Here is a 27112-nt window from a genome sequence, read left to right as displayed (position 1 = left end):
AGCCCTAAATTCTCATGTATGGGGTGTTTCTGAAGGGTTCAATTCTTGGCAATTTAGCCAACTAAGACAAATTTGTACAGGTCTGCAAAAGATTTATCACTGGAGATGGGGAAACCTTTTCCTTCAAAATAGACACGCAAGTAATTTGGACCCTTCAGCATTTGTTCATTTAAGAAACCGTTTTTGGAAAGACTTGTGCTTTTAGAGATATTTTGATTTAGGAAAAAAACACAACATAGGAAATTGGGCTTTCACAGGCAATCCTTTAGATTCTTTTATTTTCTCACCAATAGAGAAATTACTAATGAAAAAGATGTATGTTTTTGTTTTTTGTTTTTTTATTTGCTTTTAATCCTGCTTTGCTAACTTTTTACTTTTGGTTTTGTCTAGAAACTTGGAGATTTGGTCATCAAGTTCCTGGAACGGGATCTTCAGCCATCTTGCCAGGTTGTCTGTTTGGAAACTATCCGAATTCTTTCACGAGACAAGTATGGATTGTCTCCCTTCACCAGCCGCTCAGCAATGCAGATCCTGGCCCAGTACGCAGGGTTGGACCACTCGGACGAGACAGAGGTGCCTCGTATGCCGGACAGTGAAAGTGTCGTGGAAGCTTTGAAGGCACTGTGTAACATTGTCTATAATAGCATTGAGGCTCAGGAAGTGGCCAAGGAGCTGCGGCTGGTGTGTGGCCTAGCTCGTCGTCTGAAGCTCTACAACGAGACCAGGTTGTCTCATGAAAGCAAATTTTTTGATCTTCGTCTTCTTTTCCTCCTTACGGCACTAAGGGTAGACATCAGAAGACAGCTTGCCCGGGAGTTAAGGGGTGTTAGTCTCCTCACTGATGCTCTAGAAAGCACCCTTGCCCTGAAGTGGTCTGATATCTACGAGGTAGTTACAGATCATCTTGCTCCACCGCTTGGCAAAGAGGAGACTGAGAGGGTGATGGAAATCCTGAAGACCCTCTTCAACATTACCTTTGATATCAGCCGCAGGGAAGTTGATGAGGTGAGTTTAGGTATATTGTAGTTCAATGCTTGTTGTTTCCACGAAGTGTGAAAAATGTGTTACTGAAATGTGTTACTGTAAGGGCTCTTTCACACAGGAGGACCGTTCAGATCCGCCTGTCCGTTTTTTTGGCGGATCTGAACGGTCCCCCCATGCATCCCTATGGGGCATCGAATGTCAGCGGAGACATGTCCGCTGACATCCGATCCGATCTGTCAAATCTGGACGGATGGAAACCCTATTTTCCATCCCTCCAGCAGGTGGGATCGGATGAGAACGGATCCGATTTCCCCCATAGAGACGCATGGGGAACTGACAGCTGTGTCTCCGCACACAGCGCGGAGACACAGCTGTCATCCTCCTGCTCAGCGGGGGATTGGAGGATCGATCCCCCGCTGAGAAAAACCGGACTCCGTCCGACGGACGGAGTGTGTGAAAGGGGCCTAAGGCTAAAAGTAGAGTTGATACTTTTAGTGGCCAATAAGATTTTTTTATTTTGGTTTCCCAGTGAATTAAGAAGTCTGATCATTTCTAGGGGTTGGAAGACTGACAGGTAGAATCTGATTGGTTGCTGCAAGTTCTTCCATTATTTGTTCTTGGGCAGGGGTCTCCAAACTTTCTAAACAAAGATCCAGTTTACTGTCCTTCAGATTTTGCGGGGGCCGGACTGTTGCCAGTGAGAGTAGAAAATGCCCTGGCGTCAGTGGGAGTTAACCATGCCCAATCATTGATATTTGTGGGAGGACTATTGCCATATTGTTGGTAACAGGGGAAGGAATAGTGCCCCATCATTGGTATCCGTGGGAAGAATAGTGTCCTGCCAATGGTTTCAGTGGGAGGAATAGTGCCCCATTGTTGGTGTCAATGGTAGGAACAGTACCTTGTTGGTATCATTGACAGCGTTTATGCCCCATTGTTGGTATCAGAGGGGGGAATAGTGCCCCAAGGACCAAAGAATGGCAGGAAAAGGGCAACATCTGGCCCCTAGGCTACAGTTTGAAGACCACTGTTCTAGGGTATAATGGGTGGGAGATTGGGATTGAAGTTTGTGTAAATTTGGTGTTTGTGCTGGGAATAAGCAGTTCTTGGCAGTGGACTAGCTTGATATACCAGGGTCCTAATAAAAGATGGAGCTAGGGTCCCTGACCTTCCAGCACATCCACTGTTCCAGACTTAACTTTTCCAAACCCTTTAACTTTCCTGCTTTTAAGTTGCCCACCCCTGCAGCTCCTGTACCTAAAATCCCCAACCCTAAAAACTTCCATAACCACACCCACCCTGCACAGTATTTTCCTTCCCCCATGCAAATAAGCAATTTATTTGCACATTTGCTCAAGGTAACTGAGAGGGTATTTGGGTATGGATATTTAGGCTCTGAGTCCCCAAGAAGCAGGGTCCCAGTTTCAACCTCTGTAAGACACCTACCTGATTGTTGGCTTATACAATTTTATATATCTTTATGCTTACTGTCAAATTGTGGAAAATGTTGGATTATGATTGAGTATAAACCAAAAAAAAATAGAAAAAGCAGCAATGCCTGGATGTAATAGGTTCTTAATTACCTCTTAAGAGTAATATTCATTTTATTCTAATTTCATGTTTGCTTTCTCATCATTAATACTGGCAATTAATAATTAATATATACCGTTCAAACTCATTTGCATGCTAATTAAAGGAGGAAGCCAGGCATTAGGAAGAGGAATAATGACAGTGGTAATGATAGCAACAGAAATGTAGAGTTCGGTTGGGAGGTTTTAGCTCTGTCTGATGTGTGTTAAAGCAGAGCTGAAATGAAAATAACAGATATTTGGTCAGATAGATGTACTAACAAGCTTTTTCATGTTGCAGTGTTCTGTGCTGAAAAAAGTACGACATGCAATGCAGTACATTTTTATAGTGCAGTGAGATGCAATCCGCCGATTCCCAGCAGCTGCATCTGATAGAACTCAATAAAATGTTACTTTTCAGTAAAGTTCAGTTAAAGAAAAAAGGAAACTGTGCAGTGTGTTGCGATTGGTGCATCGGCACAGTTGATATCTTATGGCACACCAATGGCTGCATTCTAGCACAGCCAATTGTGTGGGAGCGAATTGAGGGATCGCAGTGTCTACCTAATCTGTCACAAATTAGAGATCCACAGTTAAAGCAGAACTAAACCAATTGATTTACCGTTTCCTAAAATAGTTACATTCAAGGCATGCTGTGAATGATAGCCATCACAGTTGCTTGTGCTCTCAGCAGAGTTGTCAAACCAACAAATGGCTGGTGTCATATCTTTATCACGTGCAGCACCACCATGGCATCTGCAGATCAGAACTATGGCTAAGATGGCAGCTCCCTTGGCTGTAGAGGATAGGAAGGTTTAGTTCTGCTTTAAAGTGGTTGTAAACCCACTTTGTTGACATTTACCTATAGGTAAGTCTCTATATTAAGGCTTACCTATAGGTACTGTAAATATCTCCTAAACTTGCACCGTTAAGGAGATATTTACAGTGCATGCAGCCGATGACGTTATCGGCGCATGCGTTCGGAAGTAACAGCCACCTGTGCCTTTCCTTCAGAGCCCAGTGCCGTGAACGGCGGCTCCCGCGCGCATGTGCGGGAGTGATGTACTCAGATGGCCGGAGGGCGCGATCCAGGAAGCAGGACGGCTGAACATGTTGGCCATCCTGTCGGCACTGGGGGCGGGCTTCGTTTTTAGGTAAGTACTTCATAATGAGCTAGTATGCGATGCCTATGTCGTTACAGGTTTTTTTTTTTTCACATTTTTTTTCAGCCAGTTTACTTCCTCTTTCAAGTGGTTGTAAACCTCTTACATGAAATATGAACAAAGCATATCCCTCTATAGTGTGTGCTTGCTGCAATCAAATCAAACAAGAGCACCAAGCGTCATTTCTGTCTGCTGCCTTGTTCCTCTGCTTTTAGCATAAGTCAATTCTGAGCAGTTTTCCTGACACCAAGAGGAAAAAAAGGTGATGGGTGGAAGCTCCAGCACACGACCTGTGATTGACAGCCTCTGCTTTGTTCCTGTGTGAAGGAGGGTGTGTCCCTGACCTCCAATCATCTCCTAGAGCTCTCCTTAGTGAGTGCAACGTCCGATCCCCGTTGTCTGCTTTTCAGAGCTGAGAGATTCTGTGTAAATTCTGCACTTTGGATGTAGGGGATAGACAACTATAGATAAATGGGTACAACTTATATATGATGATTTGTTTCATCTCTGTTAATCACCTGAGGCCAGTCGCTTCGCTGGGTATGTGTAAGGCCCCTTTGACACTATCCGTCCGTCGGACGGATTCCGTTTTTCTCAGTGGGGGATCGAGCCGCCGATCCCCCGCTGAGCAGGAGGATGACAGCTGTTCTCCGCGCTGTGTTCGGAGACACAGCTGTCAGTTCCCCATGCATCTCTATGGGGGAATCGGATGGGAACGGACCGTCGGTCTGTTCTCATCCGATCCCATCCGCCGGACGGATGGAAAATAGGGTTTCCATCCGTCCAGATTTGATGATTGGATGTCAGCGGACATGTCTCCGCTGACTTCCGATCCCCCATAGAGATGCATGGGGGGGGACCGTTCAGATCCGCCAAAAAAATGGACAGGCGGATCTGAGCCTGTGTGAAAGGGGCCTAAGGGTTTACAATCAGAGGTATTTTAGAGCTCAACGTAACTTGCAGTTTAAACTGGAAAAATTCCTTCCAGGTGCTTTAAAACCTACAACGTTTTCTTTAGAAGATAGCAGCATGAATAGAAAATCCTGTCCACTAGCATCTTGCTGTAGAGATGGACCATGGCTCTCTGTCGGACAGCAGTGGTCTCTCTGTAGAGGTCTGGCTTACCCCCTGCTGAGTCAGTGCTAGAGATCTCCAATCAGCAGGAAGCATGACTTTTGCTGATTGGAGAGCCCTATCCATTTATTTGTAAAGCCCCTCTCTGGGGAAAAAAAAATAAAAAAAACAAAAACAAGTGGTGCACCGAAATTTCGGCAACTGAAATTTTCGGTCGAAAATGGGCCTATCCCATTTTGGCCGAAAACGGATCAAAGATGCCGAAAATGAATGGCCGCAGAAGGGGGGCGCAGCGCAGGTGAAGTGTGTATGAACTAACACACCGGGCGGGTGGCCGCTAATAGCTGAAAGGGTGTCTCTCTCTGTCTCTCTCTCTCTCTGTCTCTCTCTCTCTCTGTCTCTCTCTCTCTCTCTCTCTGTCTCTCTCTCTCTCTCTGTCTCTCTCTCTTTCTGTCTCTCTCTCCTTCTCTCTCTCTCTCTCTCTCTCTCTCTCTCTCTCTCTCTTCTTCTCTCTCCTTCTTCTCTCTCCTTCTTCTCTCTCCTTCTTCTCTCTCCTTCTTCTCTCTCCTTCTTCTCTCTCCTTCTTCTCTCTCCTTCTTCTCTCTCCTTCTTCTCCCTCCTTCTCTCTCTCCTCCTTCTTCTCTCTCTTCTCTCTCTCCTTCTCTTCTCTCTCTCTCTCTCTCTCTCTCTTCTCTCTTCTCTCTTTCTCTCTCTTTCTCTTCTTCCTCTCTTTCTCTCTTCTCCTCTTACTCTTCTCTCCTTCTCTCTCTTCTCTCTCTTCTTCTCTCTCTCTCTCTCTTTCTCTCTCTCTCTTTCTCTCTCTCTCTCTCTCTTCTCACTCTCTCTCTTTCTCTCTCTTTCTCTCTTTCTCTCTTTCTCCCTCTCCCTCTCTCTCTCACTCTCTCTTCCGCCTCTCTCTCTCTTCCCCTCTCTCCCTCTTCCCTCTCTCCTCTCCCCTCTCTCTCTCTTCCCCTCTCTCTCTCTCCCTCTCTCTCTCTTCCCTCTCTCTCTCTTCCCCTCTCTCTCTCTTCCCTCTCTCTCTCTTCCCCTCTCTCTCTCTCTCTCTCTTCCCCTCTCTCTCTCTCTCTCTCTCTTCCCCTCTCTCTCTCTCTCTCTCTTCCCCTCTCTCTCTCTCTCTCTCTTCCCCTCTCTCTCTCTCTCTCTCTCTCTCTCTCTTCCCTCTCTCTCTCTCTCTCTCTCTCTCTCTTCCCCTCTCTCTCTCTCTCTCTCTCTCTCTCTCTTCCCCTCTCTCTCTCTCTCTCTCTCTCTTCCCCTCTCTCTCTCTCTCTCTCTCTTCCCCTCCCTCTCTCTCTCTCTCTCTTTCCTCTCTCTCTCTCTTCTTCTCTCTCTCTCTTCTCTCTCTCTCTCTCTCTTCTTCTCTCTCTCTCTCCTTGCACCCCAGCCACATGGCACAGCCAGGACCTTGACCTTAATTACAGCAGGAATACAGTTTGGTCAGGAACAAACGGGCTGAACCTTTTGTATTGAGCAGTGATGGAGTGGTGGGATAGTTGTCCCCATTCTGCTGTCTTCTATATGGAAGTTCACTGTCATTACATGTGCATTAGTGCAGGGCTTGATTGGTACCTAATGAGGGCTCTCCTGTTCTTAGGCCAAATGTTGCTGAACAGTCAATTACTCGAGGCTTATCACAAGACAAGCTCATGTACTTATGTGGTTGGATTTAAAGTGCATTTAAATGATTGCATAAGTGCTATCATTTGTGCTTTATATCTGCCTGGAGTTCAGATGCAGGGGTTGTATTCTATATGGGGGGAAAAAATATTTCTCAATTCAAAAGTATTTTGAAATTTAATAATTCTTACCACGCATATATAACGTGTAAAATGTACTTTGTGCGCAAACAACGCATGACTGCCAGAGTAGATGGGCTTTTCAGCAGCCAGGCCTCTCCAAGCACTTCCATTGCCTTTACCAAGTATCTGGAGATGCCATGGTTCTGATACAGGCAAGAAGTCCAGGCAGAGGGGCTCTGCCAGTGTTACTGATATTCTCTGGATTCCACCCATTCTGGTCTTGGAGAATGGATTGTGCAGCATGTTCTGACCTATATAGACACATAACATTGTTGTTTTGTGCATTGTGGCCAATTTAATTGACCTGAAAATTTTAAAAAACGATTTTAAAATCATTTGTGGGGAAAAAAGTCATTTTCGGCCAAGGGCATCCTGCATTTTCGGTTTTTGGTTTCGGCCCAGAATTTTCATTTCGGTGCATCCCTAATAAAAACCCTCGCTTGCAGTGAGGCCCCTGCACTGCATGAGTTAAATGCTTGTTTAGGTCTAGGGGACCAGAAAAAGCAGTTTTATTTACCTGATCCTCCGCTCCAGCAGGCTCTGTCCATACCACTAGACTGGTCTCCACAGCCTCATCTCCCCACAGTGGTCAAAGGGGTTTAGACATAAAGTACAATTGGATATCGCCCCACATTGGATGTGAGGACCCAGGACAGTCCACTGTTGGAGAGTAGGGGAGGAGAGAGCGCTGGCTTTCAGGGGGCAGAGGATCGGGTGAGTAAAGCGGTTTTTCCCTTCCCTAGATCTAAATGAGCATTTAACTCTTGCAGTGCAGGGGCAGCCTCCTTTTTAGTTTGGTTACATTGTATTTACTATGCATCTTATCTAAGTAAATGCATGAAAAAGTCATGATAAGGGGTTATAGTGACCTCAAGTGGTTCTTTATAGCAACAGCTCATTTTTAGTATAACATGTATTCTTTGACAGGGAAATTTTTCCAATTTTACCTGCAGTGACGATGTTGGCCTCCTAATTGTGGATGGAAAAGTCACTTGGCTTATTGTTGTGGGTTGTGTTTTTTTTCTTTTTTTTCTCCATTTGCTGCTATTCCCAAGATAGGACTGATACACAGTTGTCTGCACAGTGCATAAATATGCATGCTCTGCCAGTACCACGGTGTGTGTTTTAAAGTGAACCTGTGTTTGGGGAGCAATTAGAAATCTAGGATTTAAATTAAAGAAGGCAAACCTTTTAAAGGGGTTGTAAAGTCAGAAGGTTTTTTTTTTATCTTCATGCACTCTATGCATGAAGATCAAAAGCCTTCTGTGTGCAGCAGCCCCCTAATACTTACCTGAGCCCCCTCTCTATCCAGCGATGTCTGCGAGTGCCTCAGCCACCTGGGACTCTCTCTCCTAATAGGCTGGGACACAGCAGTGGCGCCATTGGCTCTCGCTGCTGTCTATCAAACTCAGTTAGGCAATCAGGAGAGAGGAGGTGGGCCGAACGCCAGCTCCATGTCTGAATGGATATATGGAGCTGCAGCTCGGCTCGGGTGCCCCCATAGCAAGCTGCTTGTTGTTGGGGCACTCAACAGGAGGGAGAGAACAGCAACCAGGGACCCAAGAAGAGGAGGATCTGGGCTGCTCTATGAAAAACCAACTGCACAGAGGAGGTAAGTATAACATGTTTTAATAGGGGGAAAAAAAAAAAAAAACAAGACTTTACAATCACTTTAATATACACTCACTGGATACTTTATTAGGTACCCCTTGATAGTACTGGGTTGGACCCCCTTTTGCCTTCAAACCTGCTTTAATTCTTTGTGGCATAGATTCAACAAGATGTTGGAAACATTCCTCAGATTTTGGTCCATAGTGACATGATAGCATCACGCAATTGCTGCAGATTTGTCGGCTGCACATCCATGATGTGAATCTCCCGTTCCACCACATCCCAAAGGTGCTCTATTGGATGAGATCTGGTGAGTGTGGAGACCATTGAAGTACAGGGAACTCATTGTCATGTTCAAGAAACCAGTGGTGAGATGATTTGAGCTTTGTGACATGGTGCATTATCCTGCTGGAAGGAGCCATCAGAAGATGGGTACACTGTAGTCATAAAGGGATGGACATGGTCAGCAGGGCTGCTGTTAGAAATCGCGGGGCCCCGTACAGACCACCTGGCAGGGCCCCCCCAAGAAAATATTATTGATATATTTAGCTAAAATTACAACAAAATCACGATTAGCAGACACAAATAAAACATAACTCGCATAATTCCTGCTAAATCTAAAAAAAAAAATTAGATGAGATAAGAAAACTATACAGGCCGGGCAGTTGGAGCTCAGTGAGACAGAGGGGGAGAAACAAAGTTACAAATAAACTCCTGAGCTGAGATAACATTAGAGCCAGTGCTGAGAGGGGGGCCCACACAGGGAGGGGGATTAGTGAGGGACAACTGTCTCTTTCTCAGCAGATAAAAGCTGATAGCAGGGAGAGGGACAGATCAGATTCAGCTGCTGGAGGAAGATTTCTGTATAAATCCCCCTCTCTGTGTGGGCCCCCCTGTGTGTTCGGGCCCCCTACAAGAGGCCTGGTGGTCCCCCCCTATCAGCGGCCCTGATGGTCAGCAACAATACTCAGGTAGGTTGTGGCATTTAACTATGCTCAGTTGGTACTAAGGGGCCCAAAGTGTGCCAAGAAATGATCCTCCACACCATTACATCACCTGAACCATTGATACAAGGTAGGATGGATCCATTCTTTCATGTCGTTTACGCCAAATTCTGGCCCTACCATCTGAATGTCGCAGCTGAAATCAAGACTCCTCAGACCAGGCAACGTTTTTCCAATCTTCTATTGTCCAATTTTAGGGATCCTGTTCGAATTTAGCAGTCATTCGCTGACAGGAGTGACACCCAGTGTGGTCTTCTGCTGCTGTAGCTCATCTGCATCAAGGTTCGATATGTTGTGTGTTCAGAGATGGTATTCTGCAAACCTTGGTTAGAACGAGTGCTTATTTGAGTACCTGTTGCCTTTCTATCATTCCGAGCCAGTCTGCCCATTCTCCTCTGACATCAACAAGGCATTTTCCTCCACACAACTGCCACTCACTGGATATTTTCTCTTTTTCGGACAGTTCTCTGCAAACCCGAGAGATGGTTGTGCAAGAAAATCCCGGTAGATGAGCAGTTTTTGAAATACTAAGATCAGCCAATCTGCCACCAACAACCATGTCACGTTCAAAGTCCCTTAAATCCTCTTTCTTCCCTTCTGATGTTTGGTTTAAAACTTCAGCAAGTAGTCTTCACCATGTCTACATGCTTAAATGCATTGAGCTGCCGCCATGTGATTGGCTGATTAGCAGTTTGTATTACCACGCTGTTGAACAGGTGTACCTAATAAAGTGTCCGGTGAGTGTATATTTACATGAACATGCTGGAGATCAATGCAAAGTAATGGTTTTTCTAAAGGTGCTGAGCCGTGACCAATCTATTAGTATGCAAATTAGCTCCCCTGATAAGCCAGTGTAATTGGTTGTCAGTTAGTCAAGTGGTCTTTGGGGAGATTAAAGAATCAAGTTTTCAAAAAGAACAGCGTTCCTTGTATGTTGTATTATACTGCTAGTGTTGCAAGTCATACGCTGTACTTTCTAGATGCACAGCACCATCTAGTGGCTGAAGTGGAGATGTCTGTAGTGATTTAGGCCTCATTCTTACTGAGCATTTCAGTATGGTAAAAGCTATGTATTGCACGCCTGTGTATGCAGGTTAATGCATTCTATTGGCCAAAATATTCATTTATTCTTGCCATTAGAATCCATAAAGGCGCGAACATGCCTAAACACCTCTAGCATTTAAGAGCATTTATGCATGTTAAGTTGCGCTTCTGTGCGTTCCATATTTTTTTAATTTGCCTAAAAGCTCCTCCCCTAAACTGGTGCTGATGGTGATTTTTTTTTTTTTTTTTTTTCTGCCTGTAAATGCTCCTCTTAACAGGCCTGTAAAGCGTGTGTATGGACACATAGGCTAACATCAAGGTGCGTTCTCAGGCTGAAATAAAAACCCACCAAATGCCTGTAAAACAGCACTTTTTAAGCCCAGTGTACACGAGGCCTTAAAGCCCAACTCCATTAACCGGTTCCGGACCGCCAACCACATATATACTTCGGCATGCTGGCCCTCCTGCGTGAACTGACGTAGGGCTACATCAGTCGCACGCCGGCAGCACGCTCCCGCCCCCACTTGGCAGCGGGGACTCTGATGCACGGGGCAGGCGGCTCCGATTGCCGTCTGACACCCGCGAGTGAGAAGGACGGTCGGCTGTTGTAAACACAGCTGACCATTCTTCTCCCTGAAATGATCACAGAGCACTTGTGATCCTTCTATATAGGATCACAGGTCTCTATGGTCATTCCATAAGCCCCACCCCCCACAGTTAGAATCACTCCCCTAGGCTCACATTTAACCCATTGATCACCCACAGTGTTAACCCCTTCCCTGCCAGTGTCATTATTACAGTAACACTGTATTTTTTTTTGCACTGATTACTGTAGTAATGTCACTGGTCCCCACAAAAGTATCAAATGTCAAGTTAGGGGTCAGATCTGTCCGCCGCAATGTCGCAGACCCGTTAAAAATCGCAGATCGCTGCCATTACTAGTAAAAAAAAATAAATAAAAATGACCTAAATCTTTTCCGTAGTTGACGCAATAACTTTTGCACAAACCAATCAAAATACGCTTATTGCGATTTTTTTTTTTTTTTTTTTTTTTTTTTTTACCAAAAATATTTAGCAGAAAACAAATTGGCCTAAAATGTTAAAAAAAAATCTTTTTTTTTGGGAATGTTATATAGCAGAATGTGAAAAATATTGTTTTTTTTTTTTCATATTTTTTCAGAATTGTCACTCTTTTTTTTGTTTATAGCGCAAAAAATAAAAATCGCATAGGTGATCAAATACCACCAAAAGAAAGCTCTGTTTGTGGGGAAAAAAAGGACATACATTTTATTTGGGTACAGCGTTGCACAACCACGCACTTGTCCGTTAAAGAAACGCAGTGCCGAATCGCAAAATATGGCCTGGTCGTTAAGGGGCAAATTCTTCCGGTCCAGAAGTGGTTAAAAGAAAAAAAAAAAATCAATTTCTCACCGCAAGGGTTAATTTCCACATTTATTCTAGGGGGCAGCAGATTACGCCTTAATCTTCTACAATAAGAGCCACCTTCACTCAGAATGTCATACTGCAAAATGCAGCGTTTTGGAACCGCTGAGCGTCCCTTCATCAGGTGTGTGATCACCAGTTACTTTGCATGATGAAGAACCGCTGAGCGTCCCTTCATCAGGTGTGTGATCACCAGTTACTTTGCATGATGAAGAACTGCTGAAGGTACCTTTGCAGTATGAAAGTCTCCTTTCAGAAGTTTAAATTGTGCTGGTGATAAATATTTTTGGTTCAGTTGCTGTGGCACTGTCCACCGGTTGCTCCAGCACCCTACACTAGGGTCATACCGGGGCGGTGGAGGTTTCTTTGATGCGGTGTGGTGGAGAAAACGGACAAGCTGCATTTTAGAATTTATCTGGATCCTATTGGTGTTTTTGATCCTGAAGATCCAAAATAAAAGCAGCAAGTGTTTTGTCTTAGAGGAAGCTGGCCTATCACTGTGATGGCAGCCTTGTAGTAAGTCACCAGCTAGTGACCCGGGAGCTGATTGGTTTTCTGAGGCCCTCAAAGTGACACTAAACTCTAAAAGTCCCTTCTATTGCTCTCAGCCACCTTCTCCTTCTCTTTTTATTTATTTATTGCTGCTGTGATCTGACTTTCTGTTAGAGGGTGGCTATATTCATTCTGCATGGTCCTACTATATGTAGGAACGTAGCCACCTTCTCCTGAGATGGACCATGAACTGTATGATGTGTAGTGTACATAGAGCAGTGCACACAACCGCAACTAATGTACACTGCTCGTTCCATACAAAAGGAAGTGAGCTGGTCAGAGACTGTTGAGATTAATGCGGTTCCTGAGCCCTGCCACTGGTCAGGGACTGTTGGGCTTAATGCTTTTGCTGAGCCCTGGCACTGCAGTACTAAACTCCACTTTGTGACTTTTACCTATAGGTAAGCTCTTATAATAAAGCTTACCTGTAGGTACAATGAATATCTCCTAAACAGCTTGTTTAGCAGCCAGTGATGTCTGATCAGGGACTGTTGGGCCTGATGCTGTTGCGGAACCCAGCCGCTGGTCAGGGACTGTTGGGCCTGATGCTGTTGCGGAGCCCAGCCGCTGGTCAGGGACTGTTGGGCCTGATGCTGTTGCGGAACCCAGCCGCTGGTCAGGGACTGTTGTGCCTGATGCTGTTGCTGAGCCCAGCCGCTGGTCAGGGACTGTTGGGCCTGATGCTGCTGCTGAGCCCAGCCGCTGGTTAGGGACTGTTGGGCCTAATTCTGTTGTGGAACCCAGCCGCTGGTGAGGGACTGTTGGGCCTAATGCTGCTGCTGAGTCCAGCTGCTGGTCAGACTGTTGGGCCTAATGCTGTTGCAGAACCCAGCCGCTGGTCAGGGACTGTTGGGCCTGATGCTGCTGCTGAGTCCAGCCGCTGGTCAGACTGTTGGGCCTGATGCTGTTGCGGAACCCAGCCGCTGGTCAGGGACTGTTGGGCTTGATGCAGCTGCTGAGCCCAGCTGCTGGTCAGGGACTGTTGGGCCTGATGCAGCTGCTGAGCCCAGCCGCTGGTCAGACTGTTGGGCCTGATGCAGCTGCTGAGCCCAGCCGCTGGTCAGGGACTGTTGGACCTGATGCAGCTGCTGAGCCCAGCCGCTGGTCAGGGACTGTTGGGCCTGATGCTGTTGCTGAGCCCAGCCGCTGGTCAGGGACTGTTGGGCCTGATGCTGTTGCTGAGCCCAGCCGCTGGTCAGGGACTGTTGGGCCTGATGCTGTTGCTGAGCCCAGCCGCTGGTTAGAGACTGTTGGGCTTGATCCTGTTGCTGCAACCTTACAGTGCAACTGACATACTTTTGAATGATCCTTTTACTGTGATTAAAGCTTTTTACTATTAAAATGCACTTGTAATGTACAACGCTTGAGTAATTTGTCCCCACTCAGGGTCACTTTGTCTTCATGGAGGCTGAAAGTTTCAACATGAGGAAGAAGGCACATGGAGATATAGGCTAAATGACCTTTAACTGATACGAGATAAGAGGGAGCTGCACTTTCAGTTAAAGAAACGAAACCAGAAATATATATAAAGAGCGAAACTAAACTACAATATCTTTTACCAGTTGCTGCGTAGACTGCTGCTTTGCAAGATAAGGGGTTTGTTTGAGACCTGGGGTTAAAGTCAACCATGCACAAAGAAGTACACTATTCTAGAAGCTCTTAATAAAATATGTATAATGGGATAATCATCATTCATTCATAATGCCTCCAGGTTCTTCAGGGTCTCTTCCTTGTCATATCTCGCTATTAAATAGAAAAATGCAAATAAAGTTTTGAGCTTTAGGAGTTATTCTGATGGCCAATTAGAACTACAGATCAAAGTGAAAGTGGTACTAAAAATCCAAAAGCAATTATTTACAATCGTTTTTACAATCGTTTAGGCTTGCTTTCCTTTGTTTTCACCTGGTGATTCAGCCAGAAGGTCTGTTCTTTATCCACAAAACAAACTGTCCTGCAGATGTATCAGTTAAGAGTTATGAGACAAACTATTAAACACTGGCAGGGGTGAGTACAATGATCAGCTTTTATTTATGTAAAACCCAAGAGGAAAAAAACAGTTTACTGAAACTGCTTAACCACTTCTCCTTAGGTGGACGTCATATGACATCCAGGGCTTTGAGTGGGAATATCTGAATGATGGGTGCAGCTGCAGGCATCATTCAGATATAATTTTTTTTTTCCCCTTCACCATAATCTTTTTTTTCCCTTCACCATAAGAACAATCATAGCGGCTGTTCAGCCGCTTGATTATTATTACAGGCGGTGGGAGGGGACAACTCTCCCTCCTGCCGCCCTCCGGTGCTTCTCCAGGGCTTTGAGTGGGGATATCTGAATGATGGGTGCAGCCGCAGGCATCATTCTGATATCATTTTTTTTCCCCTTCCCTTCACCATAAGAACAATCATAGCGGCTGTTCAGCCGCTTGATCATTCTTACAGGCGGCGGGAGGGGACAACTCTCCCTGCCGCCGCCCTCCGGTGCTTCTACCGGCTTGCCCGTGCGATCGGAGGAGGAATCGGCCGCCGGCGGAAATGTCACCATAGAGACTGCGAGGACCAGATGGTTGTGCCCAAAAGCTTGCACACCCTGGCAGAGATAGTGAAATTTTGGTACGGATATCGGAAATATGACTGATCATGGCAAAAATATCTTTAACCACTTGCCAACCGTGTAACTTAGTTATGCAGCGGCAGAGTGGCTCTTCTACGACGGATCACATACCTAGTACGTGATCCGGCACTTACAGGTTGGGACGCACACCCGCCGCCGTGGCTGTGCTGTGGTTTGAAAATAGAGGTCCACCAGCACCCACTGATCAGCGAGGAGAGAGACCGAACGGAGCTCTGTCTATGCAAACAAGGCAAAGATCCGTTCTGACAGCGGGAAAGTGATGGATTTTGTGTCACTGCAAAGCAAGCACTAAAATCCATCACTTTCTCTAGTAAAAAAGGTTGTCTAATATAATTGTATATAATTGTTTTTGTTTTTTTTTTTTTGTCCATGCACAATAAAAACCACTATACACTTTGATAAAAGATATCCCCAGTCCACTTCCTTGTGAGGAAATAAATTTGTTTGGCGAGTGGAATTTGATGTTTTTTCAGTTTTTAGCTCTGTTTTTATTCATTTCCTGTTTCATTTCTCTAGCTTGAAGCAGCTGTGTCATGAAAGGAGTTCCCCTTCTTCCCCTTCTTGTAATTACAATATTCTGTGTTTTCTCCTCACACTTTCACAACACTTTTTTCTCATTGTGGAAATGTAATGTATAGAGAAAATAAAAAGTGGACTGAAACTCAAAAAGTGAGGATTTGCTATGTTATAGGGGACATTTAGGCTCCGTTTACATCTAGGCGCCCCGGATTGTGGGCAGAATTGCCCGGATTCTGCCCGCGATCCCAAATTGACCCAAATCACAGGACACGCTTGATTTTTTTTGTTTTCGGTTATTTTGAAAGTGTAAATGAGGGAAATAAAATCTAACTTTTGTTGACATATAAGAATCGCGATTCCTCCACCACAGATAATGCAGCCTCTCACCTCCTGTATTCGACCACTAGGGGTCACAACACTTTGGATCAGTAAGCCAGAGACAGCCAGAAGATCTGTATATCCAGGATCCAACAGGTTCACAGAAACGGATGTATGGCAATCCAGAAAAGATAAATAAAACGATCTAATGCTCTCCGCTTAATTAAGGACATTTATTAAAGTAAAAAATAAAGCATCACTCACAAGCAAGGCACTGTCACAGTGCCAGTTGAAAGCGAAAGTGCAGACGTGTTCCAGGATCTCAGAGAGCTGCGGGTGACGTCAGACTCCTTCCCCCGTATGCATTACGTCAATAGGCATGACTTCCTCAGCAGGTATATGTGTGTGTATGTGTATATATATATATATATATATATATATATATATATATATATATATATATATATATATATATATATATATACATACATACATACACAGTGCAGACCAAAAGTTTGGACACACCTTCTCATTCAAAGAGTTTTCTTTATTTTCATGACTATGAAAATTGTAGAGTCACACTTCAAGAGGTAGTCACCTGAAATGGTCTTCCAACAGTCTTGAAGGAGTTCCCAGAGATGCTTAGCACTTGTTGGCCATTTTGCCTTCACTCTGCGGTCCAGCTCACCCCAAACTATCTGAATTGGGTTCAGGTCCGGTGACTGTGGAGGCCAGGTCATCTGGCGCAGCACCCCATCACTCTCCTTCTTGGTCAAATATCCCTTACACAGCCTGGAGGTGTGTTTGGGGTCATTGTCCTGTTGAAAAATAAATGATGGTCCAACTAAACGCAAACCGGATGGAATAGCATGCCGCTGCAAGATGCTTTGGTAGCCATGCTGGTTCAATATGCCTTCAATTTTGAATAAATCCCCAACAGTGTCACCAGCAAAGCACCCCCACACCATCACACCTCCTCCATGCTTCACGGTGGGAACCAGGCATGTAGAGTCCATCCGTTCACCTTTTCTGCGTCGCACAGAGACACAGTGGTTGGAACCAAAGATCTCAAATTTGGACTCATCAGACCAAAGCACAGATTTCCACTGGTCTAATGTCAATTCCTTGTGTTCTTTAGCCCAAACAAGTCTCTTCTGCTTGTTGCCTTTCTTTAGCAGTGGTTTCCTAGCAGATATTCTACCATGAAGGCCTGATTCACACAGTCTCCTCTTAACAGTTGTTCTAGAGATGTGTCTGCTGCTAGAACTCCGTGTGCCATTGACCTGGTCTCTAATCTGAGCTGCTGTTATCCTGCGATTTCTGAGGCTGGTGACTCGGATGAACTTATCCTCCGCAGCAGAGGTGACTCTTGGTCTTCTTTTCCTGGGGCGGTCCGCATGTGAGCCAGTTTCTTTGTAGCGCTTGATGGTTTTTGTGACTGCACTTGGGGACACTTTCAAAGTTTTCCCAATTTTTCGGACTGACTGACCTTCATTTCTTAAAGTAATGATGGCCACTCGTTTTCCTGTACTTAGCTGCTTTTTTCTTGCCATAATACAAATTCTAACAGTCTATTCAGTTGGACTATCAGCTGTCTATCCACCTGACTTCTGCACAACACCAGTGGTTCTCAATTCTGGTCCTCGGGACCCACTAACAGGCCAGATTTTAAGTATTACCTTGGGGGATGCAGACTAGAATACTGCAATCACTGAGCAGCAAATTGGATCACCTGTGATGTAATTTAGTTATCTTGCAAACCTGGCCTGTTGGTGGGTCCCGAGGACCGGAGTTGGGAACCACTGCACAACACAACTGATGGCCCCAACCCCATTTAGAAGGCAAGAAATCACACTTATTAAACCTGACAGGGCACACCTGTGAAGTGAAAACCATTTCAGGTGACTACCTCTTGAAGTGTGACTCTACAATTTTCATAGTCATGAAAGTAAAGAAAACTCTTTAAATGAGAAGGTGTGTCCAAACTTTTGGCCTGTACTGTGTGTGTGTATATGTATATATATATATATATATATATGTGTGTGTATATATATATATATATATATATATATATAATATAATATAATATAATTATTTTTTTCCATGAAAGTGGAGTTACCTTTAGCCCCCGTTCACACTGGGGCGACCTGTCAAGCGACCTGGTCGCCTGACAGGTCGCCGTAGGTCGCCTTGCATTGAGAAGCTATGGACCCGTTCTAATAGGAGCGACACAAGTCGCTCCGACTTAGAAAAAGGGTCCGGAGCTTCTTTGGGGCGACCAGGAGCGACCTGCATAGACTTCAATGTGATGAAGTCCGTGCCGGCCGCTCCGAGGTCGCGGTGCGAGCAGTGCGCCGCGACTTCGGAGGTCGCCCCGGGAAGTAGCATCGCCCCAGTGTGAACGGGGCCTGAAGGCTAAGCAAAAAAGATAACATTTTCTCTTGTTCAGCCCTGTGAGCTTAGCACAAGATTTCAATGGATTCCCCTATCCACGCTATGGATAGAGGTATCTTCCCTGCCAACTAATGTATTCTAACAGCTGCTGCTCCCACAGCTGTCTGAATACCCCAAAAATGACTGCATCTGATTGGCTGCTGTCACTGTTCAGCTGAGACTTATCTGCCTGACTCCTTTGATTTTTTCCCATGAAGTTTGTGGAGCCGAATATGGCCAGCATAACTTCCACATAGCTACCAATCACATTTAGTCCTGCCAAGGAAGATTGAATTTAAAGCGGAGTTCCACCCTAATTTTTCACTTTGCTGAATCCAGCAGTGATCACTATGCTAATGAAGAATTGGGCAATCTTGTCTTTGATTATCCTGACCTGTCATTTTAAAATGTGATTGGTTGCTGTGGCTTATGGTACTCACACGTTTATCGCGCCCGGACCTGCGTCATAACATACGTTTGTTTAAAGATTGCCTTAGATGAAAAAACGCATATCCTTTGCTGCAGCATTTTGTTTTTTTACATCAGCATAACGTCCAGCGGAGGACAGATTGTCTGTAATTACTTGATGGCGTCTTGTGTCTTTCTCGTAGCGTATTTTTCTGCTGCCCGCTGGCTGTCATTACAAAAGAAGACGTCATTCCATAATGATTAGTCACAGCAGTTGATGCTCTTAGTCAGAGTCACCAACCGACGCAAACCACAGTGACGTCAACGCACTGCAAACTTTTTTTTATGTTAAATTGTCAATATTGATTGCTTTTTGGCTCAGTGCCGTATTAAAGGGTAAGTCCACCCAAAACCAGTATTTTAGATACCTGCTGCTTTTTATCTTCCTTGACTTCAGCTAGAGGATTGAGCCTCCTGTATTGGTTTGGTATTGATTGTATATAGTAACGAACCAAAAAAAAAACGCTAATGGCGAGAAAGCACCTATTGCATCCTAGAGAAACGAGTGATTTAACCCACTGGTCTCAAAATGGAAATATCCGTTTTTGGTAGACTTTGCTTTTTGGCCATTTTCTTAAAAAACAAAGCGTTGACGTTGAGAGCCTATTACCCTTAGTAAATGTCTCCTTAATTAATGTAGGTACATCCATCTTATTCTGACTATATACTTGTTTTTTTGTATAGGGGAGAAATTAAGTGTATATTGTTTACAGTCCCCTTTAAAATCTTTGTTATTGATCTTCTGTGTTTGGAGATGAGTCCACTTTTGGCGTTTTCATAAGGCATAAAAAATCAATTTAATATTTGCACTGTTTCCAATACTAATCATCTATATTGTATAACCTTTTACATTTCCTTTTTTTTTTTCTGTCTGCAGGAAGACGCAGCAATGTATCGCCATCTAGCGGCCATACTTAGGCATTGCTTACTTAGACAAAGTGATGGTGAGGACCGAACAGAAGAATTCCATGGGTAAGATTCTAGAGCTGGCTCAATTGTTACATGAAAGTGTTTGTAAAGGTGTTTATATATATATATATATATATATATATATATATATATATATATATATATATATATATATATATATATATGTATATAAACATGTTATACTTACCTGCTCTGTGCAATGATTTTGCAAAGAGCAGCCCCAATCCTCCTCTTATCGTTTCCCCCGCTGGCCCCTCCTCCATGCAGAGTGCCCCCAGAGCAAGCTGCTTGCTCTGGGGGCACTTGTGGGTGCTCGTTCCCAAGCCACCTATGTGTCTGAGAGACACAGCGCAGCTTGGCCCTGCTCCCTCCTCTCTTGCTGTCTCAGCCAATGGGGAAGAGAGAGAGAGACCCAGGAGAGCTTCAGCTCTTGTGCATGTCACTGGATCAGGCTTGGGCGTAGGTGAGTATAAGGGGGGCTTGGGGGAGCTGCACACTGAGGGTTTATTAACCACTTTCGGACCACCCGCCGCAGAAATACTGTGTCTGCAGCTAGGGCCGAGTGCACGCCCCCTCCCCCATTTGGCAGCGGAGACTCCAATGCACGGGGCAGGCGGCTCCCATTGCCGCCTGACGCCCGCGATCACTCTCCACTGAGAGAGAACAACGGTCAACTGTTGTAAACACAGCTGACCGTTCTTCTCTCTGGAATTATCACAGAGCTCATGTGATCCTGGGGAGATTTTTCCTTTGGCCTCCAAATCCTCCAGATCTCAACCCAATTGAGCATCCGTTGTGGAATGTGGTGGAAAAACAATTCTGATCTATTGAGGCCCCATCTCACAACTTACAGGACCTAAAGGATCTGCTACTGACAGCTACAGCATACCTTCACAGGTCTAGTGGTGTCTATTTCTCGATGAGCCAAGGCTGTTATGGTGGCAAAGGGGGGCCCTACTCAATATTAGGTGGGTGGTCATAACATTAGTGCAAATCTTATCACAGTAATTTCTCTATCGCTCATTGACAGACGTAGTCTTCTTGATTCTCAAGAGCTGGGTTATGTTGTCTCCGCAGGAGTAGGACTAGGCAGAAAGACAAAACGTTCTGGCTCCACCTTAGGGGCAGTCCCTGAGGGTATATCCTCCCTCTCTCTGCTACAGGGAATCAGTTTTTTTCTGTCTAGTCAGGAGTAAGGACCTAAGTTCCTTGCTGGGATCTTTTGGTCCTGGCAAGACTTTTTTTCTTTAAGAAAAAGACATTTTTTTTAGGTAGTTTTTTCTCCAGTGTTTTTTCCTGTGAGATCTTCAAGCAAAATGCCGGACTGGGCGACACTTGTGGTCACCCCAGCCGGCCTACGAGCGCGCGCAGACCATGGCATTGCGCTTGGTCGGCCGCGACACATTCAAGTAAGTATGCGGGGCCGGGCGACGGGCTGGATGTTGAGATCCAGTGGTCACCCCGGTTTCTGCCTACGAGCGCGTGCAGACCAGAGCTCCGCGCTGGGTCGGCCGCGACGGAGTCCCAGTGGAGGGACTGACCTTGCGAGTTAAGTCTCGCTTGGACGCCAGGAACCAGAGAGTCGAGGCGTCCGAAGTGGTCCACAAACCCCCACCCCGGTGGAGAGGGTATTGTGAAGAGAGGGTGCCTGTCGGTTCGGTATGGTGAGTAAATGTTCCCTTTTTTTCCTCGTTATGAGGCAGTATGTATTATGGGCCCCTCCATATATGGTCAGTATATATCTGATACTTACAAGTCCCCCTTGTAATACAGCATGGAAGTCCTACATTGCATGGTGTGAACCGTTGGGGTTCCGTCCTCGGTCTTATTCGATTAGTCGAATATTAGCTTTTCTGCAACAAGGGGTTGAGCAGAAACTGGCCTTGAGTACTATCAAGGGTCAGGTCTCAGCGTTAGCTATCTTCTTTCAGAAGCCTTTAGCTACTCATTCCTTGGTGCGGAATTTCATCCAGGGGGTGCGACATCTGGCTCCGCCAGTGCACGCGCCGTTACCCCCCTGGGATCTTAATTTAGTGTTGTCGGTTCTTCAGAAACCTCCCTTTGAAGATATTAGGGAGATTCCTCTACCCACGTTGTCCCAGAAGGTGGCCTTCTTGGTGGCTATTACTTCTGCACGCAGGGTGTCAGAACTGGCCGCATTATCTTGTCGTTCACCATATCTGGTGGTTCATAGAGATAAGGTGGTTCTTCGTCCGAATCCATCCTTCCTACCAAAAGTGGTTTCAGAATTTCATCTGAATGAAGAAATTGTATTACCTTCCCTGTGTCCTAAGCCCAGTCATCCTTGGGAGTTTGCTTTACACTCCTTGGATGTGGTCCGGGCAATCAGGGTATACTTGAAAACGACAGACTCGTTTCGCAAGACGGATTCACTTTTTGTGATCCCAGATGGACCCAAAAAGGGGTTGCCTGCATCTGCCGCGACCATTTCCAGATGGATCAGACAAACGGTAGTACAGGCTTATTCTATTAAGGGTCGGGAGCCCCGGTTCCCTGTTAAGGCGCACTCCACTCGGGCACTTAGTGCGTCATGGGCCTTTCGCCATCAGGCGTCAGTGGTCCAGGTGTGCAAGGCGGCTACCTGGTCGTCGGTGCATACCTTTACTAAACATTATAAAGTTGATGTAATGGCATCGTCTGATGCCTCGTTTGGCCGCAAGGTTTTGCAGGCCGCAATTTGAGGAGACCAGTGGTCTACCTCGAGGGTTTTTTTCCGTTGGAAAATTTTTCTTTAGTCTCATTCTTTGTTTATAATGAGCCTTTAAAACTTCTAGTTTGGCACCGGTTGGGCCTTCTAGATTGGATTTGATTTTGTCAATCCCACCCCTCATTTGTGGCACTGCTTCTGGATGTCCCAGCTCTTGAGAATCAAGAAGACTACGTCTGTCAATGAGCGATAGAGAAAAATGGATTTTTGTAAGATCTTACCATAAAATCCTTTTCTCTTAAGCTCATTGACAGACGTAGTACCCGCCCCTCTATCATTGAGTTGGGTTGGGTTAAATTCTCTGTACTGCTTTAAAACAGAACTGATTCCCTGTAGCAGAGAGAGGGAGGATATACCCTCAGGGACTGCCCCTAAGGTGGAGCCAGAACGTTTTGTCTTTCTGCCTAGTCCTACCCCTGCGGAGACAACATAACCCAGCTCTTGAGAATCAAGAAGACTACGTCTGTCAATGAGCTTAAGAGAAAAGGATTTTACGGTAAGATCTTACAAAAATCCATTTTTTCAGCTTTACAATTGTAAATGAAGAGAAAAAGTGCTCAAAAGGTTGGGTTACAGGGTAGGCCCATGGCCTTGGAGCACTGGATTTGTGGATTCAGCAGATAGACTACCTGCATAGAATCATTATGTTCTTTCTATCCTTATGGGATTCACACCGTCTGCTCAGATTTTCTCACAAATTTAGGAAAAAATTCTGGTAAGTAAATTGACTTTCACCTAAAATTGGTGGAGATGTTGGACTGTAAAATTATTTTGAAAACAGGGACCAAGGTAAATGACTTCACATTTTCTGTAAAGTGCTGCAGAAGATGTTGGCTTTATATCTAAACCTATCATAAAAAGTCTGTATAAAAGTTGCTTTTCTGACCACCTTCTGAAAATGCTAGTTCACTGGCTACTAAAATATTTTTTAGCAATAGAAAATCAGACCTCTGTTGCTGGTTTCCAAGCTTATGCTGAAGGCTCAATAAACCAAATTTTTGTATCCTTGTACAGGCATACGGTAAACCTGCTGGTGAACCTGCCCCTCATGTGTCTTGATGTCCTGCTGACACCTAAAGTCGAACATGGCTCTGTGGAGTACATGGGAATGAACATGGACACCGTGGAGGTCCTGATACAGTTCCTGGACAGGAGGTTGGACCGGGTGAGTGTCAAAAACTGAATAACAAACCAGAAAGGAGATGGAATTCAGTATGCTGGGGGGTGTAGATAAACTCCTCTAGACTTGGATCACACCATCACATCTTTATCAGGGCCATGGTCCTTGTTTTGCTGTGTTTCCTGTGCGTTTGAAATGCACATCAAACGTAGGTCCGCAAATTCCTTTGACCTTCATTCAGCAGTACACACTTCCTGTTTGGCTATGGGACAGGAAGTGAAGGGAAATCTCCACAATGCTGGTGGGATGTGCAATGTAGTGTGGTGCAGTTTACTGGAAGGCATATCGCCATCAAAGCATTTAATTGGCTCTGGAAGGTGCAGCACAAACAACCATTATTTACATAGTAAACATGATTACCAATTTGATAATCAATACAAATCCCATTACAAAGAAAAATAAATAAATTAACCAATCAATAAATGATCACAAATTTAATAAAGAATAAATACAAATTGTGTTACCTAAAAAAAACAACTGGATTACCAACAAGTATGTACCGTATATACTCGTGTATAAGCCAACTCGAATATAACCCGAGGCACCTAATTTTACCACAAAAACTGGGAGAACTTATTGACTCGAGTATAAGCCTAGGGTGGGAAATGCAGCAGCTACTGGACCACCACAAGACCCAAAACAGGGGCTGCGGGCATGGTACAGGAGATGCAGGGCTGTGGGCATGGATCAGGAGATGGTACAGGAGATGCAGGGCTGCGGGCATGGTACAGGAGAATCTCCTGTATCCTGCCCGCAGCACTGCATCTCCTGAGGAGTCTTCACTACCTTTTCGATGAGGTGCCTTACTTTTAAAAATAGCGCCGCCTGGCACTGCACCGGAGAACAGGTAAGTGGGACCCTCACTCGAGTATTAGCCGAGGGGGGCTTTTTCAGCATAAAAAACGTGCTGAAAAATTCGGCTTATACTCGAGTATATACGGTATACAATGTCTTTATTTGTTGTTTATTTTTTCTTTGTAATGGAATATGTATTGATTTTCAAACTGGTAATCATGTTTACTATGTAATTATTGGTTGTTTGTGCTGCACCTCCTACAAAGTTCCAGGGCCAATTAAATGCTTTGATGGATATACTGTATGTATGTATGTATGTAGGGATGGAGGCGCACCACTGGGTCACGGGACCACATTATATATGTTGGTTGGCATATCACCGTACTGCAGCACAAAGCACCCAAGGTGCTATGTGAAGACATGAAGTGTCAGTTTGTGATGTTTCAAAAACATTTTTCTCTATCGCTCATCGAACAGACGCAGCTCCATATTCATTACTAGCAGGGTTATGCTCCTCCCATCAGGAATAGGCACTAGGCAGACAAAAAGCTTAACCACACCTATGGGGGCTGTCCCTGCAGGCATAACCCCTGACACTCTGCTATCATTAATCAGTTTGTTCTGCCTAGTATTAGCAATAGGACCTAGCCCTGCTGGGACTTTGGTCTTAACTGTAACAGGAAAAGTTTTTGATTTATTTTTTATTTTTTCATTAGTTAGTTCCTAAGGACCAAGATCCAGAGGAACTACAAGCAATAGCCGGCTGTGGTTTTTCTTACTGGATAATCTAGATCCTTAAGGTCTCCCAGACAGGCCATTGAGCGTGAGCAGGTTATAGCCCAGAACTAGGCCTCACCACGACAGTGACCCGATGGATGGGGACGAGCTTGCGAGTGGACAGTCTCGCTGGGACGCACACTACCTGGAATGCCCTGAGTCGCAGCTTGCCCTTGGCTGACAGCACCCCCATCCCTTGTGGGAGGTGATCTGTCTCGGAGTGGCGCCCACATGGTACCGTGGTTTGGTGAGTAAATGTTGCCCCCAAAACCCCTGACGGTCTCGAGGTGGTCGTGGGCCCCTCCCTGGAATGGTCAGACCTTAGGGGCTCCCTCTGTTCCCTGGTACCTCGGAGGACTAGTCTGGTATTCCCCCTCTGTGTTCCCCCATGGTGTGCCGTGGGGGCCGCCATTTTGCTGTGGGTAATGATTTCTATGTTCCCATTAAGATTGCATGGGCAGCCATTTTTATACAATTCCCCTCTGAGAATGTATGAGCGGCCATGTTTTTGAGGTCCATGGGCTGGACAGGTTTACGACATGGCGTTTTACAGATTGGGGCAGAGTTTTTTCTTCCTCTTCCTGTTCTGTCAGTATCATACATTGATCGTGCTGGCAGCTTCTTGTGGTCTGGTAACTTTTTTTTTTCCTGGGTCTTCCTGAGGTTTTTTTCATCTGCTCTGTTATTATATAATTATCAGGGATTGAAAGCCTGCAGTATTAGCGGTGGGACTGCATTTTTTGGGGTCTTAAAGGGACAGTACCCTAAAAAATGTTATTACATAACTTGGAGTCCCAGGATAAAAATGTCACCTGCAGACCCCCTGGGAGCGATTGCAGGACCTTCCGGGGAAGGGGCAAGTGTTTCCATGCCCAGAATTTTTTCACTCCATTGTAGATGAACAATGGAAGTGCATTAAGCACATGTTGGTGGTGCCTAAGCGTTTTGCACGCCGTTTACCCCTTTACGGAGGCGGTGTCCAATAGGTGAACTGTTCCACCAAAAGTAGATTCTCCGGTGACCAGGTTAAATAAGGCGATTCTGGTACCGGTGGAAAAATCGCCAACTTTTCTGGATCCCGTGGATAGAGGGGTGGAATCGTTCCGCTATTTACACTTGGTGGCAGGTCACAGGTTAAAGACTAGCTTTGTTAATGTTCTGGTAGTGCAGACTGCTGCTGAATGGGTAAAGTTACTTAAAAGTAACTTGGAAACTGCACGGCTCCCCCTTGTGGTGCTAGAACTACTAGACCAGTTGGCTCAAGCTCTGGTATTCATGTGTGATACGTCCCTGGATTCAGCTCCGTTAGTGGCCAGGACGTCAGCAGTGGGGATTGCGATTAGGCGCTTGGTATGGCTGAAATGCTGGTCGGCTGACCAGGCCTCAAAAAAGGCTGTGGCTGCTCATCCGTTTACAGGGGAGAGGCTGTTTGGATCCTCTCTGGACACGTTGATCAAAGGTATCACAGGGGGTGAGAGCACTAATCTGCCCCAATCTTCAAAAAGTAAGGCGCCACGTCCTAGGTAGGGGCCTTCCTTTTAATGTTCATGGACGTTTTTTTCGTGCTTCCGGGTCAGCTGCGTGAAGGGGCACCCTCACCCAGTTCTGGGGTGGGGGGACGTCTTTGTTTCTTTCAGGGACCCTGGACTTCCTTGATTCAGGACAAGTGGGTTCACAAACTGATCTGATCAGGGTACAAGATCGAATGCCGGTCTCGTCCGTTGGACAGGTTCTTCCTGTCCAATCTACAATTATCCCCAGTCCGGTTATGGGACCTGCGTGGGGCGGTAGAGGATTTGCTGTCGCAAGGAGTGATTGTACCGGTTACATCTCAGGAACAATTTCTATGGTTTTATTCAAACCTATTCAGTGCCCAGACAGGAGGGCAAGGTGTGTCCCATTCTGGATCTCAAGGCTCTGAATCGCTTCGGGCGAGTACAGAGGTTTTGGATGGATTCCATCCGTACAGTAGTAGTCTCGCCTCTGCACCTAGAGTGTTTACCAAGGTTCTAGCTCCGGTATTGGCATTGTTACACGAGCGGGGGATTGCGGTACTAAGGTACCTGGATGATT

General features: G+C 45.4%; 1 protein-coding gene across 2 annotated transcripts in view; it reads left to right on the top strand.

Moving 5' to 3' along the window:
• RIC8A (RIC8 guanine nucleotide exchange factor A) overlaps window positions 1-27112 on the top strand; it is a 133686-nt gene that overhangs the window by 85186 nt on the left and 21388 nt on the right. For both annotated transcript variants that reach the window (XM_082273222.1, XM_082273223.1), the window contains exons 3-5: window positions 391-1005; window positions 19507-19601; window positions 23302-23452. In XM_082273222.1, the coding sequence (XP_082129348.1) occupies window positions 391-1005; window positions 19507-19601; window positions 23302-23452 (861 nt within the window). The remainder of the gene's footprint in view (window positions 1-390; window positions 1006-19506; window positions 19602-23301; window positions 23453-27112) is intronic.

This window comes from Pelophylax lessonae (assembly GCF_965119305.1).
Source record: "Pelophylax lessonae genome assembly, chromosome: 12".
In the NCBI taxonomy this organism is placed as follows: Eukaryota; Metazoa; Chordata; class Amphibia; order Anura; family Ranidae; genus Pelophylax; species Pelophylax lessonae.
Note: the sequence above shows the minus strand (reverse complement) of the source record. Positions and strands in the feature narration are given on the sequence as shown.